Source organism: Lissotriton vulgaris, chromosome 2_1 (genome assembly GCF_964263255.1).
Source record: "Lissotriton vulgaris chromosome 2_1, aLisVul1.2, whole genome shotgun sequence".
NCBI classification, from domain to species: Eukaryota; Metazoa; Chordata; class Amphibia; order Caudata; family Salamandridae; genus Lissotriton; species Lissotriton vulgaris.
This window is the reverse complement of record NC_141687.1, coordinates 337,267,044-337,294,261: the sequence shown is the minus strand read 5'-3', so window position 1 is coordinate 337,294,261 and position 27,218 is coordinate 337,267,044. Positions and strand designations below refer to the sequence as shown.

At 47.4% G+C, this 27,218-nt stretch overlaps 1 protein-coding gene across 4 annotated transcripts in view; it reads left to right on the top strand.

The window, feature by feature from the left end:
- Window positions 1-27,218, top strand: part of SSH2 (slingshot protein phosphatase 2) — a 710,072-nt gene that overhangs the window by 659,237 nt on the left and 23,617 nt on the right. For all 4 annotated transcript variants that reach the window (XM_086955081.1, XM_086955083.1, XM_086955082.1 and 1 more), the window contains 7 exons: window positions 135-200; window positions 1,231-1,425; window positions 11,275-11,368; window positions 14,576-14,704; window positions 20,452-20,498; window positions 23,568-23,714; window positions 24,315-24,515. In XM_086955081.1, the coding sequence (XP_086811207.1) occupies window positions 135-200; window positions 1,231-1,425; window positions 11,275-11,368; window positions 14,576-14,704; window positions 20,452-20,498; window positions 23,568-23,714; window positions 24,315-24,515 (879 nt within the window). The remainder of the gene's footprint in view (window positions 1-134; window positions 201-1,230; window positions 1,426-11,274; window positions 11,369-14,575; window positions 14,705-20,451; window positions 20,499-23,567; window positions 23,715-24,314; window positions 24,516-27,218) is intronic.

The window sequence follows — 27,218 nt, the reverse complement described above, 5'->3', positions numbered from 1 at the left end:
TTATTTTGTTTGTAAGGCTGGAAGTACCACTAAATGGTTCCCTGCTCCGTATAATTTCTGAACACGTCAGAGATTGCTTTTATCTAGTTTTTCCATTGGCATCAGTGGTGACCTACACTCTTGTTTTCCCCCAGGGGCTTCAGCGTCTCGACAGACAACAAAGTTCACATCTTCAAACCTGTGTCTGTGCAAGCGATGTGGTAAGAGATCCTGTTTGAAACAGTATTTTGTGTTGACTAAAGACTTTGGTTTTCAGGGGGATGTGAAGAGAAGATGGACCCAGTGGAGGGTTGGTAAAATAAATTCCTGATATGAGTTCTGGTGGGCTCGAAACATGCTATAGTAAATCCTCTGGTGACATTGGCTGAGATCCTTCAGGGGACCCTGCAACAAGCTCCTCGGTCTGCAGGTGACATTGCAGTGTCTTCTGCGGGGCAAGGCGAAGTGGCCAACAGTGACACAGAGAATCCAGATACAATCTTAAAACTCTAATTCATACTTTAGCTTGCTGTTCTTCTGAATAGAAGATTGTATTTTTAATTTGAGTGCCCATTTTGGCTAAGGCTCGAACTGAAGGCACCTCTGTGTGTTGCTGTTGGCACCACTGATCTAAGCCATTCAGGAGAGCAGCCTAGGTCGAAGCAAGTGAAATTCCTTATTACTTTTTACTTTGAATAGCCTTGCTTCTTGTTTTGGGGGATACTAGTATGGTTTTTGAGAGAGATATAGTCTTTACTTCTCTGGTGCAGATTTTGTACACCCCGCTGAAGATATGGCAAGACTGAAACCAAAATCGGCCTGGGCAAAAATGTTCACACTAGTCCCTTCACTTCCGGAGGCTGTGACTAGGTTGTCCCATGGTTGGGCCATTTCATATCCAATTTGTGTGGGAAATGCCAAAGTGGCAGAATGGCTAGTTTCACCCTAAAAGAAGAGAACTCCCAGTGCTGGAGCAAGGAATCCTGAGAGATTCTCTTATTAGTCCTTTGCCTGACACAAGACACCTTGATCAAAATGTTTAATTGGATTAGGTCCTCAGCTCAGCATGGGTCGTTGATCAAGATTAGATTTCCCCAATCTGGCACTGTGCTGAGGAGGGGCCATGTTATTTTTCTTTTGGTGAGGTTTGAAAGGTGCTAGTTTGGACAGTGTTGATCATGTCTCTCCTTTATTCTTGAAGTACTGGGTGCTAGAGTGATGAGAAGGTGACAGTGAGTCTTTTTTTTCAAGGTCTGCTCTGCAGAGTCTGCACAAGGCGTGTGAGGTGGCCCGCTCGCACAACTACTACCCCGGAAGCCTGTTCCTCACTTGGGTCAGCTACTATGAGAGTCACATCAACTCGGACCAGATGTCAGTCAACGAGTGGAATGCAATGCAGGATGTTCAGTCGCACCGCTCCGACTCACCCGTTCTCTTCACTGATGTGTAAGTACTTGTAGGAATAGGTCTACACCAGGGTTGGAACTGGCTAAAGAGGCATGCAAGAGTTGTGTATGGAAGGGGAAGGACCACCGTCTTAGTGCAGACTTGATTGCATTTGTAAGAACTCCCATTTGTGACAGGTGTAAGAACTAAAAAGCTAGGGTATAAAATGAGTTGCTTACGTTAACGTTTTGTCGCATAAAAATCTAAGATTAGAAAGGCGACTGTAAGCTTCAAGGCAGTAAACACTCACTACAATGTATCTAAAATCGGATGCCTTTACACACAGGGTTCAAAAGACACCAAAGCAGGAGAATGCATTGTTGCTGTTTTACTTTCAGAAATGAGCAGGAGAGTGGCTTTGAAAAATTCATAAAGCAGTATAGATCTGGCAGTGTCCCTTTGATCCTGTGTGCACCAACTTACCTGTTCAGACATCCGCCAATAACACTTTTGAAAGCTGTATGGTTCCCTGCCAGTAGGCCTGAGTGCGCTGGAAAGGGTAGCTGCAGAGCAAGAGTGTCATGCCTGCCTGATTAGAAGGGCTATTTTTACTGCTAGCGATAAGCCCCTGGGAAGCAGGGCTACTGGAATGCGCGCCCAGCTTGCTATAATGTCATTGCCTTGTAGGGAGTCGGAGCTAGTCCTCCAGGAAGGTAGTGGCTGCAAGTGTAAAGTAGTCCTTGGTTGGACCTAGGTCTCCAGCGTCTCTTGTCCGACACGGTCAAGTGTTTATTTAGTAATCAGATGACCCTATACAAGGAGTTGACGACTCAGTAAACTGTGGAGTTGGTCATTCTTCCATGAGAGAAGGCATAAGGCGTGCCTATTCTCCGTGCTACGGATTGAGGCGCTGAATGTCTCATTTTGGAATGCTATTGGGGGACTTAGCAGTTGTGGAAGTATGTCAGTTATGTGGGTTGGTGGGGGCTCAGTTCTGTTGGTGCTCATTATGTTATATTCCCCTTCTCAAAGGTGGAGAACTAAACCATTTTGTGCTGTTACTCTTTTTTAGAGACCAGGAATTATTTTTTTCGGTAGACTTTGACACCGAGGAAGAGAAAGGCATTAAAGGGAAAAGGAGTAAAAGACAGAGGGTAAACCGTCCCAGGGAGAAAGCAGGGACGCAGAAGAACCTGCAAGAGTGAATAGAGACGGGAAATGTAGGGGTAATGTTGAAACAAGACGAGGCAGGGTAGGGATTTAGCAACATTGTCATTCAGTGGTGCAGTGCTCATCAGAAAGTCTTTAGACCTGTAGTGATGGCTGTGGAGCCACACTGAAGTATAAATAGGTTTATTGTAGCAGAGACCCATCAGGTGGTGTCCCACAGGCCAGCCAGGAGGCAATTGGCTCACCATGAGACACTGCAGATAGGTCCCACGAGGGTCTCACATTCCTCAGAGCAACAGACCTCTTTAAATGGACTCCTGTACCTTTTTCCAAATTAAAAATGGATACCAAAAGTGTTTTAAATAACGCAACCTCTGACCCTGCTCGCAGGCAGGTCGCTCCCCACGCCACCACACGGCCGCCAGCTGCCTCGTACCTGCTCCATGCCACCCGCCTGTTTTCCCGCCGTTTCCCGCTCCTTCCCGCCGCTGCGTCCTTGCGGCCCCGCCCTCCTGCTCCCCATTGGACACCCTGCTCCCGGCTCCCAGCTTCACCTCCCTCCCTCTCCCCCTCTTAAGGAGGCTGCGCAGTGGCGTAGGAGCGACCTCTGACCCTGCTCGCAGGCAGGTCGCTCCCCACGCCACCACACGGCCGCCAGCTACCTCGTACCTGCTCCATGCCACCTGCCTGTTTTCCCGCCGTTTCCCGCTCCTTCCCGCCGCTGCGTCCTTGCGGCCCCGCCCTCCTGCTCCCCATTGGGCACTCAGCTCCCAGCTGCTCCTCCCTCCCTCTCCCCCTCTTAAGGAGGCTGCGCAGTGGCGTAGGAGCGACCTCTGACCCTGCTCGCAGGCAGGTCGCTCCCCACGCCACCACACGGCCGCCAGCTGCCTCGTACCTGCTCCATGCCACCTGCCTGTTTTCCCGCCGTTTCCCGCTACTTCCCGCCACTGCGTCCCTGCAGCCCCGCCCCCCCTCCCCTACTCCCCATTGGACACCCCACTCCTGCCTCCCAGCTGCTCCTCCCTCCCTATCTCCCTCTTATGGAGGCCGCGCAGCGGGCGCGCCGCTGGCGCGCCGAAGGCAACCCGCCTGCGCCCGTCCCCGCCTCGACCGTGCCCAGCTCCAGAACCACTGGACCCCGCGAACGCCACAACACCAGACTCCGCTTCGACGCCAGCACCCTCTACGCACTCAACGCCGGCCGAAACACACCTGCTTCCAAGCCGTCCCGAAACTGACTAACAGACTTTTCTCCTGCCACACCTACAGCTTCACCTGCGACAGAGTCACCAAACATCCAAGGACTGGACCCAATCACCTTCGCTGCATACTCCTCAACACCCGCTCCGCACGCAAACACGCTTTCGAGCTCTGGGATCTGCTCGACACCTCCACCCCAGATGTGGCCTTCCTGACCCAGACCTGGTGGAACGACTCCTCGGCGCCCACCATCACCATAGCCATCATGGACGGCTACAAGATCACCCGCAGGGATCGCACCAACGGAATCGGAGGAGGAATAGCCATCGTCCACAAGTCCACCCTCAAGGTCGCCACCCACGCAGACGACACCCTCAACACCGCCGAACACCTGCACTTCCGGACCCACACCGAACCCAACACCACCTACAGACCCCCCGGACCAAGAGCTCAATTCAGCGACTCCATCGCCGACTTCGCCAGCACCCACGCACTCGCCTCCACGGACTACATCCTCCTCGTGGACCTGAATTTCCACCTCGAGAACAACGACGACGCCAACTCCTCCACCCTGATCGGCAACCTCGGCCTCAGACAACTAGTCACCGCACCCACCCACCCACGCCGCTGGCCACACGCTGGACCCCATCTTCTCCACAGGCACCCACGTCACCTTCGACCACACCACCGAACTCCACTGGACCGACTACCGCAGCATCCATTTCACCTTCAATAAACCAACCACGCACTACCGCACCCAACAGCTACCTTGCTGCTGCTGAAGCAAAGTCACCGAAGACCAGCTGATCACCACCCTCGCCCAAAACCCACCCATGGACTCCACCAACCCAGACACCGCAGCCTGCAACCTCAGACAGTGGATCGATGACTGCGCCAACACCCTCGCCCCACTCAAGAAACCCTCCAACAGCCACGCCAGCAAGAGAGCCACCTGGTTCACCAACAAGCTGCAGACCTCCAAACGCGCATGCCGGAAACTTGAGAAGATATGGCTCCACGAACGCACTCCGGACAACCACGCAGCCCACAAGGACGCCACCTGCAGACATCACCACCTCATCAGATTAGCCAAGAGATCTTTTTTCAAAGACCGCCTGGATAAACAATGCACACAACAGCAAAGAGCTTTTCAGCATTGTAAATGAACTCTCCAACCCCAGCGCCAACTACATACCGCCCTCACAAGAACTGTGCAACTCACTGGCCATCTTCTTCCACCGCAAGATCGCTGACATCCATGACCGCTTCAACACCATGACTGCCCCGACTACGCCAGACCCCATCTCCCCTGTGAACACCACCAGCCCCAACCGCCTGACCTCCTGGTCCAACGTCCACGATGACGAGACACGCAAGGTCATGAACACCATCCACTCAGGATCTCAGTCAGACCCGTGCCCACACCACATATTCAACAAAGCAGGCGCTGCCATCTCACCCCAACTACGGAAGGTCATCAACATCTCCGTCGAAACAGCGACATTCCCGGAAAGCTGGAAACACGCCGAAATCAACGCCTTCCTCAAGAAGCCCAAGGCAGACCCCAAGGACCTCAAGAACTTGCGGCCCATCTCCCTGCTCCCGTTCCCGGCGAAGGTCATCGAGAAAATAGTCTACATTCAACTGGCCCGCCACCTGGAAGACAACAACATCTTGGACCCGTCCCAGTCCGGGTTCAGACGAAACCACAGCACCGAGACAGCCCTCATCGCCACCACAGTCGACATCAGGCGCCAACTAGACAATGGCGAAAAAACAGCCCTCATCCTCCTGGACCTGTCAGCCGCCTTGGACACGGTCTGCCATCGCACTCTAAAGACACGCCTCCTAGAAGCCGGAATCCAAGAGAAGGCCCTTGACTGGACCACGTCCTTCCTCTCCAGCAGAACCCAGAGCGTCCGCCTCCCGCCCTTCCGATCCGAGGCCACCGACATCTGCGGCGTCCCCCAGGGCTCATCCCTCAGCCCGATGCTGTTCAACATCTACATGGCCCTCCTCGCTCAAGTGGCCCGCCAACACGACCTCAATATCATCTCCTACGCTAACAACACCCAGCCCATCCTCTCCCTCACCAAGGACCCGCACACCGCCAAAACCAACCTCCATGAGGGAATGAAGGCCGTCGCAGACTGGATGAGGAACAGCCGCCTGAAGCTGAACTCGGACAAGACTGAGGTACTCATCCTCGGACCCACCCCCTCAGCCTGGGACGACTCCTGGAGGCCGACGACACTGGGAACAGCACCGATACCCACCGAACATGCACGCAGCCTAGGATTCATCCTCGACTCCTCCCTCTCCATATCTAAACAGGTCAACGCCGTCTCCTCCTCCTGCTACAACACCCCCTCTGCATGCTCCGCAGGATCTACAAGTGGATCCTGACCGAAACAAGAAGAACGGTGACACAGGCCCTCGTCAGCAGCAGAGTAGACTACTGCAACGCACTCTACGCAGGAATCCCAGCCAAACACCTATGACGACTACAACGCATCCAAACGCCTCCACCCGACTGATAGTCAACGTCCCCCGCCGCAGCCACATCACCCCCCACCTTGAGAGACCTACACTGGCTCCCCGTCGACAAGAGGATTACCTTCAAGCCTCACCCACCCACACAAAGCACTCCACAACGCCGGACCAGCCTACCTGAACAGCAGACTCCGCTTCTACACCTGCACCCACCAGCTCCGCTCCGCTCCGCTATCCTTGCCCTCGCCTGTTCCCCGCATCCAACGAACAACCTCCGGCGGCAGATCCTTCTCCTACCTCGCCGCCAAAACCTGAAACACCCTCCCTACCCACCTACAGCAGACCCAAGACCTACTTGCCTTCAGAAGACTCCTCAAGACCTGGCTCTTCGAGCAGTAGCGGCACCCCCTCCCCTCAGAGCTTTGAGACCCTCACGGGTAAGTAGTGCGCTTTACAAGTACTCTGATTGATTGATGGATTAAACCACACCGTATTTTTCTGGCGAAATCAAATTGTTTTGCTCACTCATGTCCCTTTAACACTGGGGGGGGCATGTTTATGGTTTGGTACTGCTGATTGACCAAACTGTCCCTAATCTCTTCTGTGCCGTAGGAATCCTCACTGAAGTCATAAATGCTAGAATGCAATCACCCTCCTGTGGGATCCCGGAACATTTGATGTCTCATAAATAAAAACAAGAAACACCCAAAAGAGCAGACCAGGTCTTTGGAATGGTGTGTCGCTAAATAGAGAAACTGTGAATAAATGAGATGTGTGTGTGAGCGAATGCTGTCAAAGACATAGGCTTGAATAAATCCCATCAGCCCACCTTGATGGCGGAGTTAACGTCATGTGGGAGTTACTGATCATCCAGTGCCACAACCGGCCATATATTACCGGTGCGGGATTGAATGTCAGTGATCTTTAGCCATCTTGTCTGTGCTAGAGATAGAATTGAATGGAAGTGCAGTGCTCTGGTAAAGGTGAGTATAAAATTGACTACATAGACTTAAAGAAACATTCAAAAGAAAGTCAGAGTGCCAAAGGTTAAAAACACGCTAAGTAGTAGGACTACGTTATGGCGCTATATTGGAGTGGTCGACATGTTTCTGCTATCGGGGCATTGCCCCAGCTTTCTTCAGGACCTTGGATGTAGAGCAAGCTACTGCAAGTGGAATTAATGTGTAGAGTGACACATTGCAATAAATGTACTGAAAAAAGTTACATATCTACCAGGAGTGTACCGAAGTTGGACGCCCACTGGGAAGAAAGAAGAGTATTTTCTTCCTAGAAAACAAAAATGTTTCACAATAACACTCAGTAAATCACACAACCATGGAAATACACAGAGACTATATTAACAAACACACCTGCATGAATAATTTGCATTCAGCATTATACAAAAAAAGCATATTAGCTAAATCAACTGGAGGTTTTGCCTCACAGTGATACTCACCCAGCTTTGTGTGGGTGAAGACCTCACCTCACCCGGCAACCGCTCGGGGGTATGAGGCCACGCTCTGTCGTGTGGGAAAAGGACACTGTAAGTACACAGCTCATCAGTGCTCACTCGAATTAAACCACACATTAACCCAAAAGACGTGTGTTAGAAACTCACTGTCACACCATATACTAGCCCACATTCAAACCACTATTGAACATTTTTGAAAGCACACTGGCTATGATTTTAGTATTTGTCTAGGGAACCAGCAATGATACTAATCTATGCCGGAAGGCAACTATTATCTGGTTCCTAAAGAGCTATTTCAGACCACAATGTAAACATAAGTAGGGGGTCCTTGTTAAATGCCATCGAGATAACTATCTCGGGCATCTTTAAAACAAAACCTGACAGGATAGTGGCGCTACCAAGGGTCCCTCTCACCCTGTCTGTTCAGACACTGATTATTCCGAACCTTTCTGAAGTAGGAAATACCTAATTCGGGAAAAAGAAATCAACCTCCAGGTTACTAACCTGTCTGTCGGTGCCTCCGGTATTCGACCAAGCGGAAGGGAAGGTATCTGACAAACCGAGCTTCACCCTTAAATAACCATTTGCAATTGGATAAAGAGGTATGCTGGGCGTATACCTCGAGCAATCAGGATGTGATGATTCCGGATGGAGGCGCGTCCTAAGACGCCGCTCCTTCGCGCATGCGCGGTACTTGGGAGCCGACATGCCGAATATGCATTATAGCAGTCCAAGTCGCCACTTCTTAGCAATCCATGGGGGGACAGAGAAATGGTGAGTCTATGTAGTCAATTTTATACTCACCTTTACCAGAGCACTGCACTTCCATTCAATTCTATCTCTAGCACAGACAAGATGGCTAAAGATCACTGACATTCAATCCCGCACCGGTAATATATGGCCGGTTGTGGCACTGGATGATCAGTAACTCCCACATGACGTTAACTCCGCCATCAAGGTGGGCTGATGGGATTTATTCAAGCCTATGTCTTTGACAGCATTCGCTCACACACACATCTCATTTATTCACAGTTTCTCTATTTAGCGACACACCATTCCAAAGACCTGGTCTGCTCTTTTGGGTGTTTCTTGTTCTGATAGTAGGGGTACGAACAGACAGGTCATTAAATATTCCCCTTGACCCCCTTTTGTGTTTGTCATAAATAAAAACTACAGAGTATACATGTGGCATTACTAAATGCAGATAACCACACCATAGCGTGAGGCAACATTTACGGAAAGTGATTTGAAATATTTGAACTCTAGTTAAATGACACATACTACACAGCGCAACACTTGTGAATAAACTCTAATTTTGCTGCTTGTAAACAATTGTGAAAATGCGCACATGTTCTCTCATAAGCTGCCAGAAGCTCCCATTTCCCAGCATGCCTTGTAGGGGTAGCTGCCTCACGGTCAATTCATTTTTTACTGGCTCTTCTGAGATCATCTACGCTACAAGCATAGTTAGTTTAATTAGCTCGTTTTTGAGAGACTTTTCTCTCAGACTTGCATTTCATTGTCGCTTTTACACCTGTCTCACACCTGCTTTTCCCATATTTTATGATGGATTTGTTTCCCCAGAAACAGCAGGTCTTCATTGTCAAGAATCATTAATGTGAGAGATAGAAAGAAGTTATGATCTATACTTGGTCAGGGCTGTCTACCCCCTTCTCCTTCTACTAATGAGTGTGGATTTTGGGAAGATATGTCCAAGAGTGTACTCGAGGTCAGAGAAGCATCCTTCGGTACCAGAAGGAGTAGAAAGCATATCATTGAAGTCCACCGCTGAAGATCAGCTTCTGGTGACCAAGTTTAAAATATTAAGACGTTCTTCTGGTCTCTGCTCAGCGGCTTCATATTATGGATTCAGGGCCGCATGGATGGCAGGGGTCTGTTTCAATTAGAAGGTCGCACTGTGGTTCCTCAGTATGAACCAAAGGCTGTGCTCCTACAACCCGAGTGTCTTAGTAACACAAACAGAAATACAGCTTCTTGTACCCTAGGGAACTGATACTAATTTCCACAGGTGAGACAGAGTAAGGAACTGTGGGGAGGAGTATTGCATGGCAGTTATTGATGAGGCCGGTGAGAAATCCGTGACCAGGTAGAGCTACCATGGCACAAACTAAGTGGTCTCTGGACAAGAGGAGTTGATTCACTAGTTCTCTCCTTCAAGGCTGAATCCCACTCTTGAGTGACAAAACCATCAGGTCCATTAATGCATGGAAGGGGAGGCCACAAGGCTTGGCTCCCTTACTCTTGGAGGGGATCTTGATGTTCATTCCATTTCTTCTATAGGTTGGCTGTTTCCATTGATCTTCGGTGGGTGGCCAGGCTGGTCCTGACATTGATTATCCTTCTCTAGACGCTTTATACAGGTTGACAGGAAATGCATGTTTAGTGATGAAAGCTATTTCCTTGTGATCCAGACTGGGAAAGCCTCTGGTCATGTTATGTCAGCTGTTCAGAATGTCCATGGAAGGACTAGAGGAAAATTGTGTGTATTCTGGCCAGGTAACTCAGATGGAGAAAAAGGCTTGAAGTGGTCAAGGTTTGTTCAGCGGTGGGTCAACTGATTCATACCCTTTAATGTTGTATCCGAATTCCATAGGGAAGAACTTTTGAAATGCACACAATTCTCTACAAGAGATAAGATTCGTTTTATTACAGTACCTATATACTTATGGTGAAGAAACGGCCCTTTATATAGGTGAACCGTATCCATTCAAAATGGGAGTACAAAGGAGTTGGGGGGTAGCAGATATCACCCCGATCCAGGTAGCAGGATTACCCCTAAAATAGTGGAATGCTATCAGCAGCCAGAGTCTCTTGCCAGCCAGGCAAAGTTAGTCACCTGAACAAAATGGGGGTAAGTTGGGTACCATTGGTCCTCAGCAGAGACCTCTGAAAAGCTCATCTTCACAATAGGCTTCTGGGCAGTTTAATGGGAATTGAAGCCTGCAAGGTGAGGCAGAGAAAAAGAACAAACGCAGGGACCCTTTGTAGGAGATCCAGTAGGCACTGGTTGCTTTACTCTCCGGCAAGGGTGGTGGATTCAGTGTTGGGGAATTGGATTCCATCATGGATCTTGTAATGCCTCAAACTGTTGAAAATGGAAAGGTATTTATGCTGAAATCCGCCAGGTGGTTGATGCTGCACTAAAATGTTTTTGTGACCACTGATGGGAGCCCGTCAGTGGCAATGAAGTGCCTGCTATAAATATAAATGTAGATGTAGGTCTTCAGACCCTAATGTTCAGGAGACCATGCAGTGGCATTTCCTGGCCTTACAATGGAAGTCCATTTGTTACAGGCACTGAACGATCTGGAGGTCTATACTGTTTTACATTCTATCCTTGAGCAGATGTCTAGGCTTCATTGTCCCCATAAGTGGCTAGACTTGATACGTAGGCACCATTGTCTGTGAGGTCTCTGCTTCTGTAATAGCACCATGGTGCATGCAGGTAAGACCGGCTCTTAGTGGTCGCCCTGGCTGTTTGATGTAAGTAAGGGACACTGTACTCCCAATGTAATAATGACGTAAATTTCACTTGTGCTTCCTTGTACTTTCAGTCCAACAGAGAGAGAGCGAACGGAGCGGTTGATTAAGATCAAATTACGGGAGATAATGATGCAGAAGGATTTGGAGAACATCACATCCAAAGAGGTGAGGAAGGGGTGTATGGATGTGTGCGGGTTTTACTTTTTTTGGTGGTATTGACAATCATGAGAAAACTGTGTAAGCGAGGGTATTGTTTTTAGAATGGTTCCTGTCTGTGATTTGTACCTTAACAAGCCCTTTTGTAGGTGGCGGACACATCTTATTTTGATTTGTTTTGTATTCTTCAAGTTATTGTTTATAATAAAGTCTATTATGATTTAGAAGAAATAACGCTGTACAGAAACTAATTTTAATCAAAATACTTTTTTTGAGATGCTCAAATACGATCCATGTGTAATAATTATATTTAGGCAAGTGCACAATGATGTACATTGACATCTCCTCCTTTGTTACTTGTTAAATCTTTGACTGTAGAGACAAACTCAGTGGTAAAAGAAAAATGTTTAACTGAACTCCACCTTCCCCCTCCCCTTCGCATTCCATTATATTCATTTAGTTCTTTATGGTAGTCTCTTTTCAGTTCATCAAGTGTCTACTTTTGTTCACGTTGTCCTTCACTTTCACAAACGTGTAGACTTGCTATCGGGTTCCAACCCTTATCTGTGTTCTCTTCACCCTTCAAGGCAGAGTCTCGGATTAAAGAGTTTCTTTTGTCTCTCTGATGATTAACTGTTTACTCTAAGCATCTTGAGCGTCCCTTCTGCTATCTCGCTCTCAAAAAACCCCATCTGTACAAGGGTTTCCAGGAATGGTGTTTGCGCCTCTTTTCTGTGTGGTGGTCGGTCTCTTAGAGGAGGGTGCTCCTAAGTTTGTATTCAATACTGTATCCTTGCTCGATTTTAGGCTAACTACACACCTAATATATGCAAATGTAACTTATGGATATAATGAATTTCGGATTAATCAATAACCAGTGGAAAGATACCCTCCGCTTGGAAGGCAGCACGGGTGACCTTTGTCATTGTGTAAAACAACTCTGCTTCCTCCCTGTGTGGGACATATTGTGAGGCTGCTGTCCACTCCTCTGTGTGTTCAGTAATCCTGGCATCCCCTCCCATCTGCTGTCGGCGTCCACTGCCTCCCTGGACTGAACTGCACCTAGTTGGCCACTATTATTGTGACTGCCGGTTTCTTAGGGTACGAGCTGCTGTAGACCTCACTCACCCTGCAGTTTCTACATTGTACATGTCACCTCTTTTAAATGTGTCTAGAAATAACCTGCATGTCAACGCCTTCTTTCACTAGAACGGCTCATTAAAGTCGATGTCTTGTGTCTTTTTATCCTTGCCATGACACTTGTACAGTCTATTTGTATATAAAATGTTGTTGCCCTCCCCGTCATTTGTATAAATGTGTTTGCCTGTTACAGAACGTTTTTGTTTGTTCCATCGCAACCTACCTGTCCTTTCCAATTCATTCGATTTTCCCGACTATAGGTAGCTAAACCTTGAAAGTGCATTTTTATCCTCCCGGGATTGCCAGGGCCAGAATTTACAGGGGTGCAGTACCTAATATGTGTGTGCTTATCACCTGCCTCTTAAACAATGTATCGTTTAATAGTTTCGCTGCCCCTCTGAATCTCCTTGATACTTTTATGAACTTTGTTTAACATTGTCCTTTCTCTCATTAGTGCCTCCCTCGGGTTACTTGTGACACAGAACTTGTTGTCGTCTTCTGTCCCATAACTTAATGATTCTTTGTGTACTTCTAAGGTTTTGCTTCTGTTACTTGCACATGAATCATAGGGACGGATCTGAAAACCCCAGGGTACCTCATTTATTTCACTGCTGACTCGTACATGCTTGTGCCACGTTTCCATTATCTTCTCCTTGCGTTCTTGCAACACGCATCCCTTCCTGTACATGTAGCAAAGCATATGATAAATGCTCTTGGGAACTGACTTCCTCTCGATGATTGTCTGCGATTTCAGTCTGCATGGTTCATCTCTCTGATCCAGCTGGAGGACTTCACTCAGGAACCTTTATAAAGTTCTTTGCATTCTGCATCGGTCTCTCGTTTCCTTCCACTGTGCCGTGGCTCTGCTTCTGAACCCTGCAGCCCATGGCATCCAGTCACCCCTGGAGGAGGGTTACTGGGTGCCGTACTTTCTTGCTCAATGGGTGCTGTCTAGGGCTATCCTCCTGGACAGCTGTGTTGATATGTGCCAGGTCTGCTATGCATCCGTACTTTGTCACCACACCCAGGGTGCCTAGATCTTGCTTTAAAGTTGCTGCTTTGTTGGTGACTTTCTACAGTGGCTCCCTTGTTGAGGGTTTGTCTCCTTTCTTTTCTCTTACTGGATCTTCTCAGTTGCTTTTCTGCGAGCTTTGAGTCTGGATCTGAGCCAGCTTTTTCATCACAGAACATATTCATTCTAGAGGCCTGCATGCTGTTCACTGTCATTCTCTGACACCCGTGTTTTTCTAAAACCCTTGTTTCACTGTCGTTTTCTCTGTCACTTCTATTGCTGCATGATTGGGTTAACCTCTTTTTCTCTACAGTGTGTGACTCTCCTTCCTTGTGCCTCAGTCGTGTGCAATGCAGGTCTTAGAGGGGCCTGTTGTTGCTCCTTTTTGTTAATTATTTTGAACTAAGAAGTTAACATTTTTTTATCTCCTTTGTAAGATTTGCACCTTTGTCTTATCTGCTCCTTTTCACACCGGTTTTCTGTTGGTGGTTCTGTTTTCATGCATCGTACAGTATAGTTTTTACTTTATTTTGTATTTAATTCTTTTGTTTTTCATTGTTTTGTTTTATTTTTGTGTGTCAATCCGGCAGTCTTCCAGAATCTCTAGGAACGTGCTGCCTTATTCCTTTCTAACATGGCCTCTTGTTTCTAATCTCCCCAGCATGCCTTAGTAGCTGCCGCCCTTTATTTGTGTCCCTGGAGCCCTGTGTCATGTCGCTTATTCTAACTAGTCTGACGTTAACCGAACCATGTGGTTGGGTGAATGCATCTACCCACATCATCCCAGATGCTGCAGTACTTCGGCCACCGGTCAAATTCCTGGTACAGAAGTGCGTCTGTCACTTATTTCTTCTTGTTACAGGTTCACCTATTTCCTCCTTTTGAGGTCAATAAAATGTTTTGATCACCAGCACCGTTAGTCAAGCACAGTTCTGCTTCAGTGTTTTATAAATGACCCAGGTTATTGTTGCTTTGCTAAACTTCCCTTTCCTAATGCATCATTTTATCCCAACAGATTAGTTCCTTGGAGCAGTTGTTCACTTTTTTTATATTTACCTCCTCAGATCCGTACCGAGTTAGAGATGCAGATGGTTTGTAACCTGCGAGAATTTAAGGAATTTATCGACAACGAGATGATCATAATCCTCGGACAGATGGACAGCCCCACTGAAATATTTGACCACGTCTACCTGGTATGTTAGGAAATCTACTAACTCTGCATTATCTCCTTTCTATTGTGCTAGGATTTCATCTCTTGAAAGCCGTGGCATACCCATTGAAACAGAACCCCCAACAAGTGTCCTTTAACACTTGCACCCCCCCCCTATTTACGAAAGTGTCCACTCTGATTGGATGACCTTCTCAGTCTTCGACAATGCTGTGATACCTCATTAAACTGCGGTCTTTCAAAGATCAAAATTAGTGAGAGTGGAAGTGATGTAAGCGCGTTTCTTCATTTTCTGAAAAAGGGACTCGCTTTTCTGAGAGCAGGCTCGATGGTTCCTTTGGAAGAAACTTTACCCGTTAACATGTTGGGGCAGAAGGAGCGAGGTCCAAAGAAGGGAACTTTTGATGAATATTGCTGATCGATGTAGGCGGCACTGTCTAGTTTGTCGGGAACTTGGGAAACAGCCCAGAAACAGGGAGACAGTGAGTTGTTAGTCTGGTCACCGGCTCTGTTCAAGCACTGCTGTTCCTTCAGAGACAGATGGTCCCCTTTAACTCTTCATCTCCGGTCTTTGCTTGTGTTGAGAGGGTATTCCCGAGTCTGATGGCAACAATGAAATGTTCACAGCAAAAATGAATCCCCTGTGGAAGGAGTGGTTGCTCTTACCATTGAAAATCCCCCTTTTGTCCTGTTCCGTTTAGCAACAAATTAAACGATCATCTCAAATGTATGAGTTTTCCCTGTACGGCACTTTTCCACTGCACGTCACAGCTACTGGAAATCCCATGCGCTGCTTCCTGTTCATTCGGTCCTCTTGGCGGCTTGTGGCCTTTCCATGGTCGAGGGCAAATTCGGGAAGTGAAAAACAAAGAAACATTCCACTGTCTCCCAAAATCATTACAATTCTCTCCCACATCTGATGGTACATGCATCTGTGTGATAGAAGAGTGGGGCACTAGTCTCCATTAGGGTGTCGCTTCTCTGGAATTTTGCATACACTTGTCCCGTCAATGAATGACAAATCTCCGCTGTTGGCATGAACGCAGTGGTCTCCTCTACCTTTTATCTTGGTGGAGCTGCATAATCGATCAATGCAAGCTTCTAAAACATCCACGTAGACAAAATGATAGCGTATAACTTATTCTATCCGTAGTGCTGAAAAAGTGTATTTTTATGAGCAGAAGCATCTTAAAAGGCATTTTAAAGGATTTTGTGTGCATTTTCCTTAAATAGCATTTTCCCACTTCCACATGCTATGATAGACCCTAGTCGAGCATTTTACAAGTGCTCTTCCACATACTGATGTGCCCTAAGCCCTTACCCCCTACCTCTCCACCTTATTTCCAGATAATTAGATAAAAGGTTGTGGTTGCATTTGCTGGAAGTAGTGTCCTGCCCTACGAGTTGATGTTCCCTGGACTCTTGTGTCAAAAATACAAAGGACGATCTTTTGGAATTGTCTCCCCTGGATGCGAATGATGTGTATGTCAGTTATCCAGTGAATTGCCTTTTTTCTTTCTCATTAGCATATTTTTCTAGTGATTATTTGGATTAATTTCCAAATAGATGTAAATGTTTTGCCAACCTAGCTATTTTAGCTCGCATCACTTTCCGTTATGGTTTTTTCTCTCATACTTTTTTGCCTATAAACTAGTCTACAAGTGCTAGAATAGTTAGTGATATAAAAGCCAGGATTGGCTGGCCATCACGCATCTGACTTTGAACAAAGTGAGGTATCTGTTCTACTGCCCAGGCAAATACTGTTTGTGTCAGATATGTTGTCTGTCTTAAACAACCATTTTCCATGCACCTCAATAATTCCAGAGACCATTTTAAAACGGACTAGGGGAAGGAATGTTAAATTGTAAACAGTACATCTCAATATTCAAGTCCAGGACAGTGTGATCAAGTGGAGAGGAGAGGGGTTTGTGTTCTTGATTAGCTGCAGGTTACCGCAGCAGTCTCTGACCTGGGTACACCTTCTCTACTTGAGTATTGTGGCCCAAACCATATTTACTGTATTCTTCCACCAGTACTGGAATTCTGTAAACAGGCCTTTAAATCTTGTTCTTATCTTGTCACATTTGCTGTGCATTCAAAGACCGAGGTCAAATGTCAGGTTTTGTCTTCTAGGAAGATTAGTGTTTACTTTTCTTTCTGTGACTTGAAAGTGAGAGGATTTAAGTGACAACAATCATGCTGGCCACTGGTGGTGAGCTTTTGGGCGACTGGCCTACGTTTTTTTCCCTAGCACACAACAAAATGTAAATCTCTGTAAATGAACGGTGCAGATATTTTAGAATATGTCATAGGTAGAAAAGCTCGCATGAAGCACATTTTTGGTAATTCTGAAGTGTTTTTGAAGACAAATATTTTAATATCTAAACAAATCAATACACTAGTTGACAACAATTCCACACATTGTTTGTGCACTGTATACTTTTGTTGATAAAACTGCATGTCTGCAAATTTAATGGTTGTTTCAGTTGTAGATGTGTTGTCTGTTATGGCAGTGCGCTACCACACCGTGCATACTTCAGTTTACCCCACCCCACTCTGCACCACTCCCCACCATGTCTCTGCACTCTACTCTATGCACTTCACTCGACTCCTCTACACCACTTCACTCGACTCGTCTGCTCTACACTACGCCAGCGCTCTCTACCCCCACAATACTCTGCAGCACTGTACTGTGTGCCACTGCACTTTACGCCAATGAACTCTACTCTGTGCCACTCCACGCCAGTGCACTCTGCCAATCCACTCTACTGCCACTCGCAACTACTCTGCACTCTGACACTGTACTGTTACGTGCACTGCTTCACTGTACTCTGAAACGATCAACTCCGTGCCACTGCACTGAACACCACTCCGCTCTACTTCACTTTACTCCAAATACTTTGCACCACTGCACTCTCTGCAACTCTGCTTTACACTTAACACCAGTGCTCTCTATGGCACTCTACAAACTGCGCTTCATGTCTGTGCACTCTACTACACTCTACTGCAATCTGGCATTCTACTCTGGGCCATGCCACCGTACTCTACTACACAAATCCACTCTATGCCACAGCACTTTATCCTGCACCACTTCACTCTGAAACACTCTACTCTACTCTATGCCACTGCACTCTACTGTGCACCACTCTATGCCATGGCACTTTATCCTACACCACTCTATCTATGCCACTGCACTCTACTATGCACCACTCCATGCCATTTACTGCACTCTACGCCAATGCACTGTACACCACTACACTCTATGGCACTGTACTCTGCATTTCTCCACTCTATGCCATTTACTGCACTCTACGCCAATGCACTGTACGCCACTACACTCTGGCACTGTACACTGCATTGCTCCACTTTATGCCCTTTACTGCACTCTACGCCAATGCACTGTGCGCCACTACACTCTATGGCGCTGTACTCTGCATTGCTCCACTCTGCCATTTATTGCACTCTACGCCAATGCACTGTGCGCCACTACACTCTATGGCACTGTACTCTGCATTTCTCCACTCTATGCCATTTACTGCACTCTACGCCAATGCACTGTGCGCCACTACACTCTATGGCGCTGTACTCTGCATTGCTCCACTCTGCCATTTATTGCACTCTACGCCAATGCACTGTGCGCCACTACACTCTATGGCACTGTACTCTGCATTTCTCCACTCTATGCCATTTACTGCACTCTACGCCAATGCACTGTGCGCCACTACATTCTATGGCGCTGTACTCTGCATTGCTCCACTCTGCCATTTATTGCACTCTACGCCAATGCACTGTGCGCCACTACACTCTATGGCACTGTACTCTGCATTTCTCCACTCTATGCCATTTACTGCACTCTACGCCAATGCACTGTGCGCCACTACACTCTATGGCGCTGTACTCTGCATTGCTCCACTCTGCCATTTATTGCACTCTACGCAAATGCACTGTACGCCACTACTCTACGGCGCTGCTCTCTGCATTGCTCCACTCTATGCAATTTACTGCACTCTACGCCCATGCACTGTACTCCACTACACTCTACGCCACTACACTCTATGGCGCTGTACTCTGCATTGCTCCACTCTATGCCATTTACTGCACTGTACGCCAATGCACTGTGCGCCACTACACTCTATGGCGCTGCACTCTACATTGCTCCACTCTATGCCATTTACTGCACTGTACGCCAATGCACTGTGCGCCACTACACTCTATGGCGCTGCACTCTACATTGCTCCACTCTATGCCATTTACTGCACTGTACGCCAATGCACTGTGCGCCACTACACTCTATGGCACTGTACTCTGCATTGCTCCACTCTATGCCATTTACTGCACTGTACGCCAATGCACTGTGCGCCACTACACTCTATGGCGCTGCACTCTACATTGCTCCACTCTATGCCATTTACTGCACTGTACGCCAATGCACTGTGCGCCACTACACTCTATGGCACTGTACTCTGCATTGCTCCACTCTATGCCATTTACTGCACTGTACGCCAATGCACTGTGCGCCACTACACTCTATGGCGCTGCACTCTACATTGCTCCACTCTATGCCATTTACTGCACTGTACGCCAATGCACTGTGCGCCACTACACTCTATGGCGCTGCACTCTGCATTGCTCCACTCTGCCACTCTAATGTTCTCTGCACAACTGCACTCTGCAGCACTTTCCTGTGCCGCCCCTCCCTCCCGGATCAGCCAGTGCGCCAGAGCAGCACGGCTTTCATTGTCTGTTACTTCAAAGGAGTGTCCTGAGCACGGGTGGAAAGTCTGGCCGCGCCTCCGCCGCTCTTCTCTCCTTCCATTTCAGTTTGTTTTGCTATCGGAGGTTGGAGAGGGCAGAGCGTATATTTGAACTAGGAAGTTGAGAGGCCAAGCTGAGAGGAAATGCCGCGTATTCCATCCCACGGCCTCAGCCCGAGCTGCGGGATTCGTTTGCTGGGAAATGGGACCCGGCTGCCTCCTCCCCACAGACCTCTGTGCAGATTCCAGGCACGGATGTGACGCAGCTTGTCCTTCACTGGAGTCTGAGAAAGTGAAGCTTCTTATCTTGGTTCGTCTCTTGGCTGGTGTGTGAGGTGACGCAAGATGAACAAAGATATAGTCGAGTGTGGAGTCAAAGGTTGTGTTGCCTTTGACTTTGGGCTCCTGACCAAAGAAACCCATGACGTGACGTATTTGGAGCAAAGCACCCTAGCGGGTGAAGGTGGTGAGGGGGAGCCTTCTGCCTCCATGCGCTGCAGCCCTTCAAATAAACACTGCCCAGCACACCCTGAGTGTTCTTGGGGACCACTGCAGCCCTTCCTGCTATGGACTCTGGTATTCGTGCCGCTGCACTGCGGCAAAGTCAGGAGAATTTGTTGGGAACCGAGTTCTGGCCTTAGAATTAACACCGGATGTGATGCATGCGTCCCAGGCCCTTAGATGTAATGCGTACTCTTAGAGGTGAATGGGGGTGGCCCAGGGAAGTGTTTTTCTTTAGAAATTTGCATAACCTCACTATCTGCTTGTTATGTTTGACATTTGAATAGCGCTTGCACAACTGTTTCTTCCTGTTCATACTTTCTACTGCATGACATGTTATTTTCTCAAACTTTTTTCAATAGCATGGCAATTATTTGCTGTGCGTGTGGTCTGAATCCTTGTCTCTTGTTCTTTCATCTTCCTCCAGCTAGCTCCCTACCCATCCTTCTTGAGGTCTAACCCTGCGCCCTTTCTTCCAGCGCTAATATTTTCTAAGCACTCTATCTTTGTCTTTCAGGGCTCGGAGTGGAACGCTTCCAATCTAGAAGACTTGCAGAACAGAGGGTGAGTTAAGTGCACCCCGCTGGCCATGGTTCTAGCACACTTGGTCATTTATTGGTTGCTGTGAGGTTTGAGATGTGGGAGGGTGGAAGATCTGTGAATGACCGCGCCGCCCCCTCATGGAGGGTGTCGCTGTCTGTATCAATAGCACCTGTGAGATCTTTGCCCTGCTGGTGGTGGGGGAGGTCAGTGCGACACATCAGAAACCATGTCATCTCCCTTCAGAGGCCTGGGTTTCCAATACCTGTCGGAGCTCAAGGAAGCAGACGGAGAAATATTTACTATGACCATCCCTTATTATCTTTGGCACGATCTGGGCTCCCTGGAAAATAGTCTACACTGCTTCCGGGTAATTTCAGTGTTGATAACTTTTGTAGGATTTATCCTCTAGTCATGATAACAAGTCACTGGTAAACTTGTAAAGTAACACCTCCTCTGTGTCCCTGTGCCACTTTGTTTTCCCCAGACTGACTTACAGCCTGGGATTGGCCAATTCACTCCAGCAAAGGATCTTCATCACTGACTGGCATAGCCTGTGACACTTTCTAATTGTTTAGACAGTGAAGAAATGATTGTGTTCCTGTTTGAGGCTTAAAAAAAACAGATTGAACTGCCTAGACCCAGACGACCAAAAGTCCTTTATGCCTCTGGGTTGGGGGAAACCTGAGCCAACCTCCTTGGAGACATTTTCATGAAAGCTTAATGTGTGTAGTACCAGGACCACCCACTATCGAGAAAGCAGGATTCCTGCTGGACTTCATGTGGGTTCTCAATGGGGTAGTAAAGTGCAACAGTGGGGTTGGTGCTCTTGATTTGCTTTCGCAAGGGTCGATTTGTTGAGGACTGACATTAGAGGAGGGCCATTCTTTCTTGCAATGCTCACTGTACTCCCACTGCAGTTCCAGCTAGTTTACCTTGCTGTCGTGGACCTCTCCTTAGTCATTTGCAAGCCTTGCCTCGGCCTTAAACCCCTCTTTCCTCCATGCCCTTTCAACGCCTCACCAGTCGTTAAAAATATTACCCATAATCCCATCAGTCAATGATCCTTTTATTTCGACATTGCTTATGGAATACATCCAAGTAATGGCTGGTTCGTGCATTATTTAGAATGGGAGTGTTTGACATACTCGTCTTTTCCTAAACTGATTCATGGTTAGACAGTTACTTCTGTAAGCCTACTTTAAATGTGCACTTTTTTGTTCCATATCTGGACGCCGTGCCCAAGAGGGAACTTCCCCATGATCACCACATTATGTAGTAGAGCGGACGTGGATTTGGCAGAGATTCTCTTTGCATCAGCGAGAATCTGCATACGGCGAGCACCCTTGTGTTTCGCTAGCCCATTTATCTGGATACACCAGAGCATTTATGATGATATCACAGGCCCATTCAGCTGAGCACGAATCCAGCCTGCACCTATATGGGGATATGGTATTTCTGTTCGTTCCGCATTGTGTTTTAAGTTGTCTAAACATGTCCTGTGTCTTCCCCTTCAAGAACTGCCAAGCTGGGGCCTGTGTTCCGGCCCATTTCAGTGCATCTATCCTTTCACAGTCAGCCGCCTGTTACAGGTGATGGCTTGTAAACTCATGCATGTACTGGTGACCACAACAACTGGGAAAGGCATTGTTGTGTATTCACCTGCCCTAGTTTATTATCAGAAACTTTTTTAAACAACGTCTTCCTCCTAGGCCCATGTTCTTCCTTCACTAGCCCTCACTCCCATATTTTCTCATCAGTCGCATTCCTGTCCTGAGTGCCTCCATTCCCACTTTGTCCTCAAACCTCCATTCCCACTCTTCCTCTGTGGACCCTCTCTCTGACTCTTCCTTTAGGGTCTTTATTCCCATGGCAGGCTACTACAGTGGAGCTCAAGGGTCATGCGCTGATTTCTTGCTTTTCCTCCTTCCCAACTGCTTGAGAAATTCACGCATCACAGGCAGGACCAAACACATCTTTAAATACAAAGGACATTGTACTTGGGAATGTTTGAGCACTTAATGAAATACAAAGGACACTGTAATTGGGAATGTTTGAGCACTTCATGCCTGAGAGTTTCTTTGCACCTCTGCACTCCACCTCTTACCTGTGCATCCCCAACAGTTGCACCCAGTTGGATATCTGGTACTTAGACTGTTTTTGTAGGCCTACCTCCCCTTCCTCTCTTTTACTGGTAAAGATCTCCCGTGTTCACAGACCACACCTTTATGGTAGCCTAAAAAACAGGCAAGAACTTTGTCTCTTTCTCTCTGTACCCCAGTGGTTTGACAATAACATTCTGTCATTAGTGTCCGGTGTGAAGGGGAAGAGAATTGTGGAAGCAAGCATCTCCGCTAACTGCGCCACAGTCTGCACAAGTGGAAAATCAGTCAAAAAGGTTGAACTTTCTTCTTAAACTGGGTCTTTCCACAAATATTAATGCCTGAAGTTTGCTTCACATCTGTAGTCGTCTGGATTTTCTTTATTTTGCGTCGTTGTCTTGCAGCTTGTTTACTTGTAGTCTAATTGGGTGTAATCACCCATCTCTGAGCTTCGAGAGTTGTGAAACCAGATTTCCAGCCTGTGAGAAAGAGAGAGCAGTTCAACAGAGTATGAAAGAATCACCTCATGGTGATTGTGGGCAATCTTAGTCTTTGCTCTTCCCCTTCACAAAATCTCCGTGCCATCCCCACTTCTAGCATACGCTATGCTGAACCCTTGCATGGATGAAACATCGTGTGCACCATGATGCACTGTAAGGGTGGCTCTCACAAGCACAGGGGGAGGGAGTACTTTGCATGGAAACTGCACATTCTATTAAGTGGCAAACTTGATTTTGTTTAGACTGGTCAGACATGCAGGGCAGCCATTACCCAAACATTCATGAAGGTGGGTGGGAGCAAAGGCGGAGTACCAGAATCACAATGAAGGGATTTTCCATTTCTCCTATACAGTTGCTTGCATTCAGTGTGACTCATTGGCATGGCATTGCTATATAGGAACACAGGGGGAGTCTTTAGTTACAGACTTGGATCTTCTGTTTGCATGTGGTTCTTAATTAAGAATTCTCCTTAACCCTTTGTTTCCTTGCAGGGTACGGTACATCTTGAATGTCACACGAGAGATTGATAACTTCTTCCCTGGGGTCTTCGAATACCACAACATACGGGTATATGACGAGGAGGCCACCGACCTGCTCGCCTACTGGAATGACACCTACAAATTCATCTCCAAAGCAAAGTAAGTGTGCCTGTTGCATGCAAATGGTTCTTTATTTCAGTAGATTCATATCTTCGACTCTGTCATTCCTCAACCTAATAGGGACTCTAAACAACTAATTATAGAAAGAAGTCATAATTCTAGTTATCTAATGTAGCACTGAGTCACTTTCCTTTCGCCCCCACCAATAAATTAATTTGGCTCATCGAAGTTTTGGTTTGGTCACTCAGAATTTAACCCTAAGAAATCTCTCCACATCTTAAAACAAATACCCTATCTAGCTTCTGTACACAGTTTCCTCACGTAAACACTCACCTTGGCATACAAAATTATTCAGAGACATTTACATGATTGTTTTAACAATAAATGCCTTTCCTCTTTCTTGTTGATGCCTTGTTTTAAAATGTTCGCCTCCACAAAGATTTGGTTAATAGGAACATGTTTTTAAGAAACTTGGAAAGGCTAAAGCTGAGGGTAGTGCGCCACAAATGCCAGTGTGCCGGTGCCACTGGGCTCGACTCTGATGCCGTTCCTACATTGCTTTCTGGTTGTTACACACTTTGTGGGACTCACTGAAAAGAAGAGTATGTGTGCTAATGGTAATATTCCTCTCCTGGACAGAAAACATGGTGCAAAATGCCTGGTGCACTGCAAGATGGGTGTCAGCCGATCCGCCTCCACTGTTATTGCTTATGCCATGAAGGAGTATGGGTGGAACCTGGACCGGGCCTTCGAATATGTGAAGGAAAGGCGCCATGTCACCAAGCCTAACCCAAGCTTCATGAGACAACTGGAAGAATACCAGGGCATCTTGCTGGCCAGGTGAGTTCGGCTTCTGGTAGTGGAATTCGTCTTCAGGTCATCATTAAAGTTTGTTGCTAGTCCGTCCTAGCGGTTAGAAGGTGCCCCAGTGAGTGTGCTACTGGCCTGTGATGTATAAAATGTCCTGCCGTGCATGTCGTGAAACTGTTTGTTATTCTGGAATTGTAATAGAACCATTCTAGAGTATGCCAACTTCAAACTTGCTATTTTCACTCATGGCTCTGCTGTAAGGTGCTCAGTTGCTACAAAGGATTTACTAGAGATCTTCGCTTCGTTTTTAAAAGGTTGCTACCCATTTTTGGTACCTACTGTCACTGTTGGTAATGAGTGGCACATCCTTCAGCTCTCCAGTGCTATAGACCAGTAATGCTGCGTCTTACATGTTTTGGACCAGTGAAATCATCTGGATGGGTCTTCCTTGCTATTATCCATTTTTTTCAAATTCCCTGCTGACAAAGCAATGGAAAGTTAAGTTGTTCAAGATTTACTGCTGCATCAGATCAGTGGAGCATTTGTGGCTGGCCGGCCGTTTCCTGGGTTCATTTACCCTCTTCTATCTTCCAAAGCTAGCGTGTTAGCATGTCAACAAATCTGAAAAATGGGCAGACATGGGACTCTGAAAGGCTAAACAATGTAAAAGATGCTCTAGCCTTTTAGATTGACGCATTTCAATGCCACCTGAGCAGGACCACTCATTCCGAGCTCAGTTAACCCTCTTCTCTGAAGGTAAAGCATGTCTCCTCAGTTTTAATAACATGCACACCAGTTTCAAAATGTCTTTAAGTTATTAGGCAAATCAACCTGGCTGATTTGTCAATTTTGAACCTAGGTCTGAATTTTCCCAAGCACTCCTGCAGTGGCACGAGTATTTTTCATCCTATTTTCTCTTGCTCCACTTTGCACCGGTAGAGGAATCGAAATTTGCCTAGCTTACGTAACGGTAAGTTTCAATTCTATTAAGGACACGGAGGCGAGGATTATGCTATATCTTCCTTCGCTTTATTAACATAAAGACTCCACAGCAGCTTAGGAAAAGATATAATAAGAACAAAAAAATGCTTTAAACATAAAGCATTGACGTAATGTTCAACAAATCAAACAACAACTCCCAAGAGTCTCTTTGCATAACAATAGTCCATAGTCCTTCCACACTGTCCATCATCACTATATAACCGGACTTCTCATCATCTTCCTCCTCTTTCTTCGCGCAGATCACGCTTGAACCTCATTGGTCCTGTTTAGCACCGTCGTTGCCTGTCAAAAAAGGAACAGCATCAGCGAGGTGGCCCAGGAATGCGACAACAAGGCGAGGAGCATTCAGTGATTAACACAGTACTGACAATGTAAAGGAAAACGCTTTACTTACTGCTATACGGGTGGGTAGAGACACCACTGTGGCCTGGGTGGGATAATCCTCGCCTCCGTGTCCTTAATAGAATTGAAACTTACCGTTACGTAAGCTAGGCAAATTTCGATTCTATGTCAGGACCGGAGGCTTCAGATTATGCTAGTTTAAAGCTTACTTACCACCAACTGAGCCAAATCCACCACCGGCTTAAAAAAAACCTCTTGAAGGTGGAATCCGAGGACCAATCCGCTGCTCGCATTAGGTCCTCCAGACGAGCACCCACCGAGAATGCCTTAGAGGCCATGGCCCCCCTGGCGGAGTGTGCTCCAAAGAGAGAAGTATTGATGCCCGCTTCTTGCATGACCCATCGCACCCACCGAGCAATAGTGGGGGAGGAGACAGCTTTGTGTGGCTTCCGCAGGGCAATCAACAACTGACGCTCGCCCGGAGGGCGCAGATCCAAGGTCAGGTCCTCATATGCTTTGAGGCATTGCACGACACACAACTTAGGAGTGTCAAGAAAGGCTGGATAAGAAATGGAACGCGACGACGTCTTAGTGCGTCGGCCCACGGTAAAAGTAACCCCATCCGGGGAAAAAATGCGTGCAGAGACATCCAGCGCGCGCACGTCAGAGACGCGTCTACAAGAAACCAAACATAACAACATGGCTAACTTCGTCGACAGCTCTTTAAGAGACAGATAGGAATTGGCCGGCCACGACAGGAACAAATTCAGAACCAAATTGACGTCCCAAAGGACGGAGTACCTGGGTTCTGGCGGCAGCGCGAGGCGAATAGCTCGCAGAAGCCGGCACACAAAAGGATGTTCCCCTACCGGATGGCCATCGATGTTATCATGGCCAGCAGAAATCGCCGATCGAATAGCATTGATCGTCCTATACGCTAGACCCTTGTCGGCCAAATGCGCTAGGAAATTCAGCACGGGAACGAGGCCTGCGACCATGGGATCTAGGTCCCTTCGTAAACACCAACGCATCCACTTAAGCCAAGCGGATCTGTAACGCTTCGTCGTACTATCGGCCCATGCTTTGGAGAGCAAGTGCTCAGCCGTCCCCGAAAGGCCCGGGAGCGTCCAGCGTCTCCTGAGAGCCTCCACGCCACGAGGCGGAGAGAGTTCTGCATGACAAGAGGGTGAGGTTCCTGATCCGGGTTCGTCAGGAGCAGAGGAAACAGGGGAAGTAGGATTGGAAAATCCCAAGAAAGTTCCAGAAGAACCGGAAACCATACTTGAGACCTCCACAGCGGTGTAACCAACACCAGTTCCGCACCCTGGCGGCGTATTTGAGCCGCCGTTCGCATGATCATGGAGAACGGGGGAAACGCAAACGGCTGTT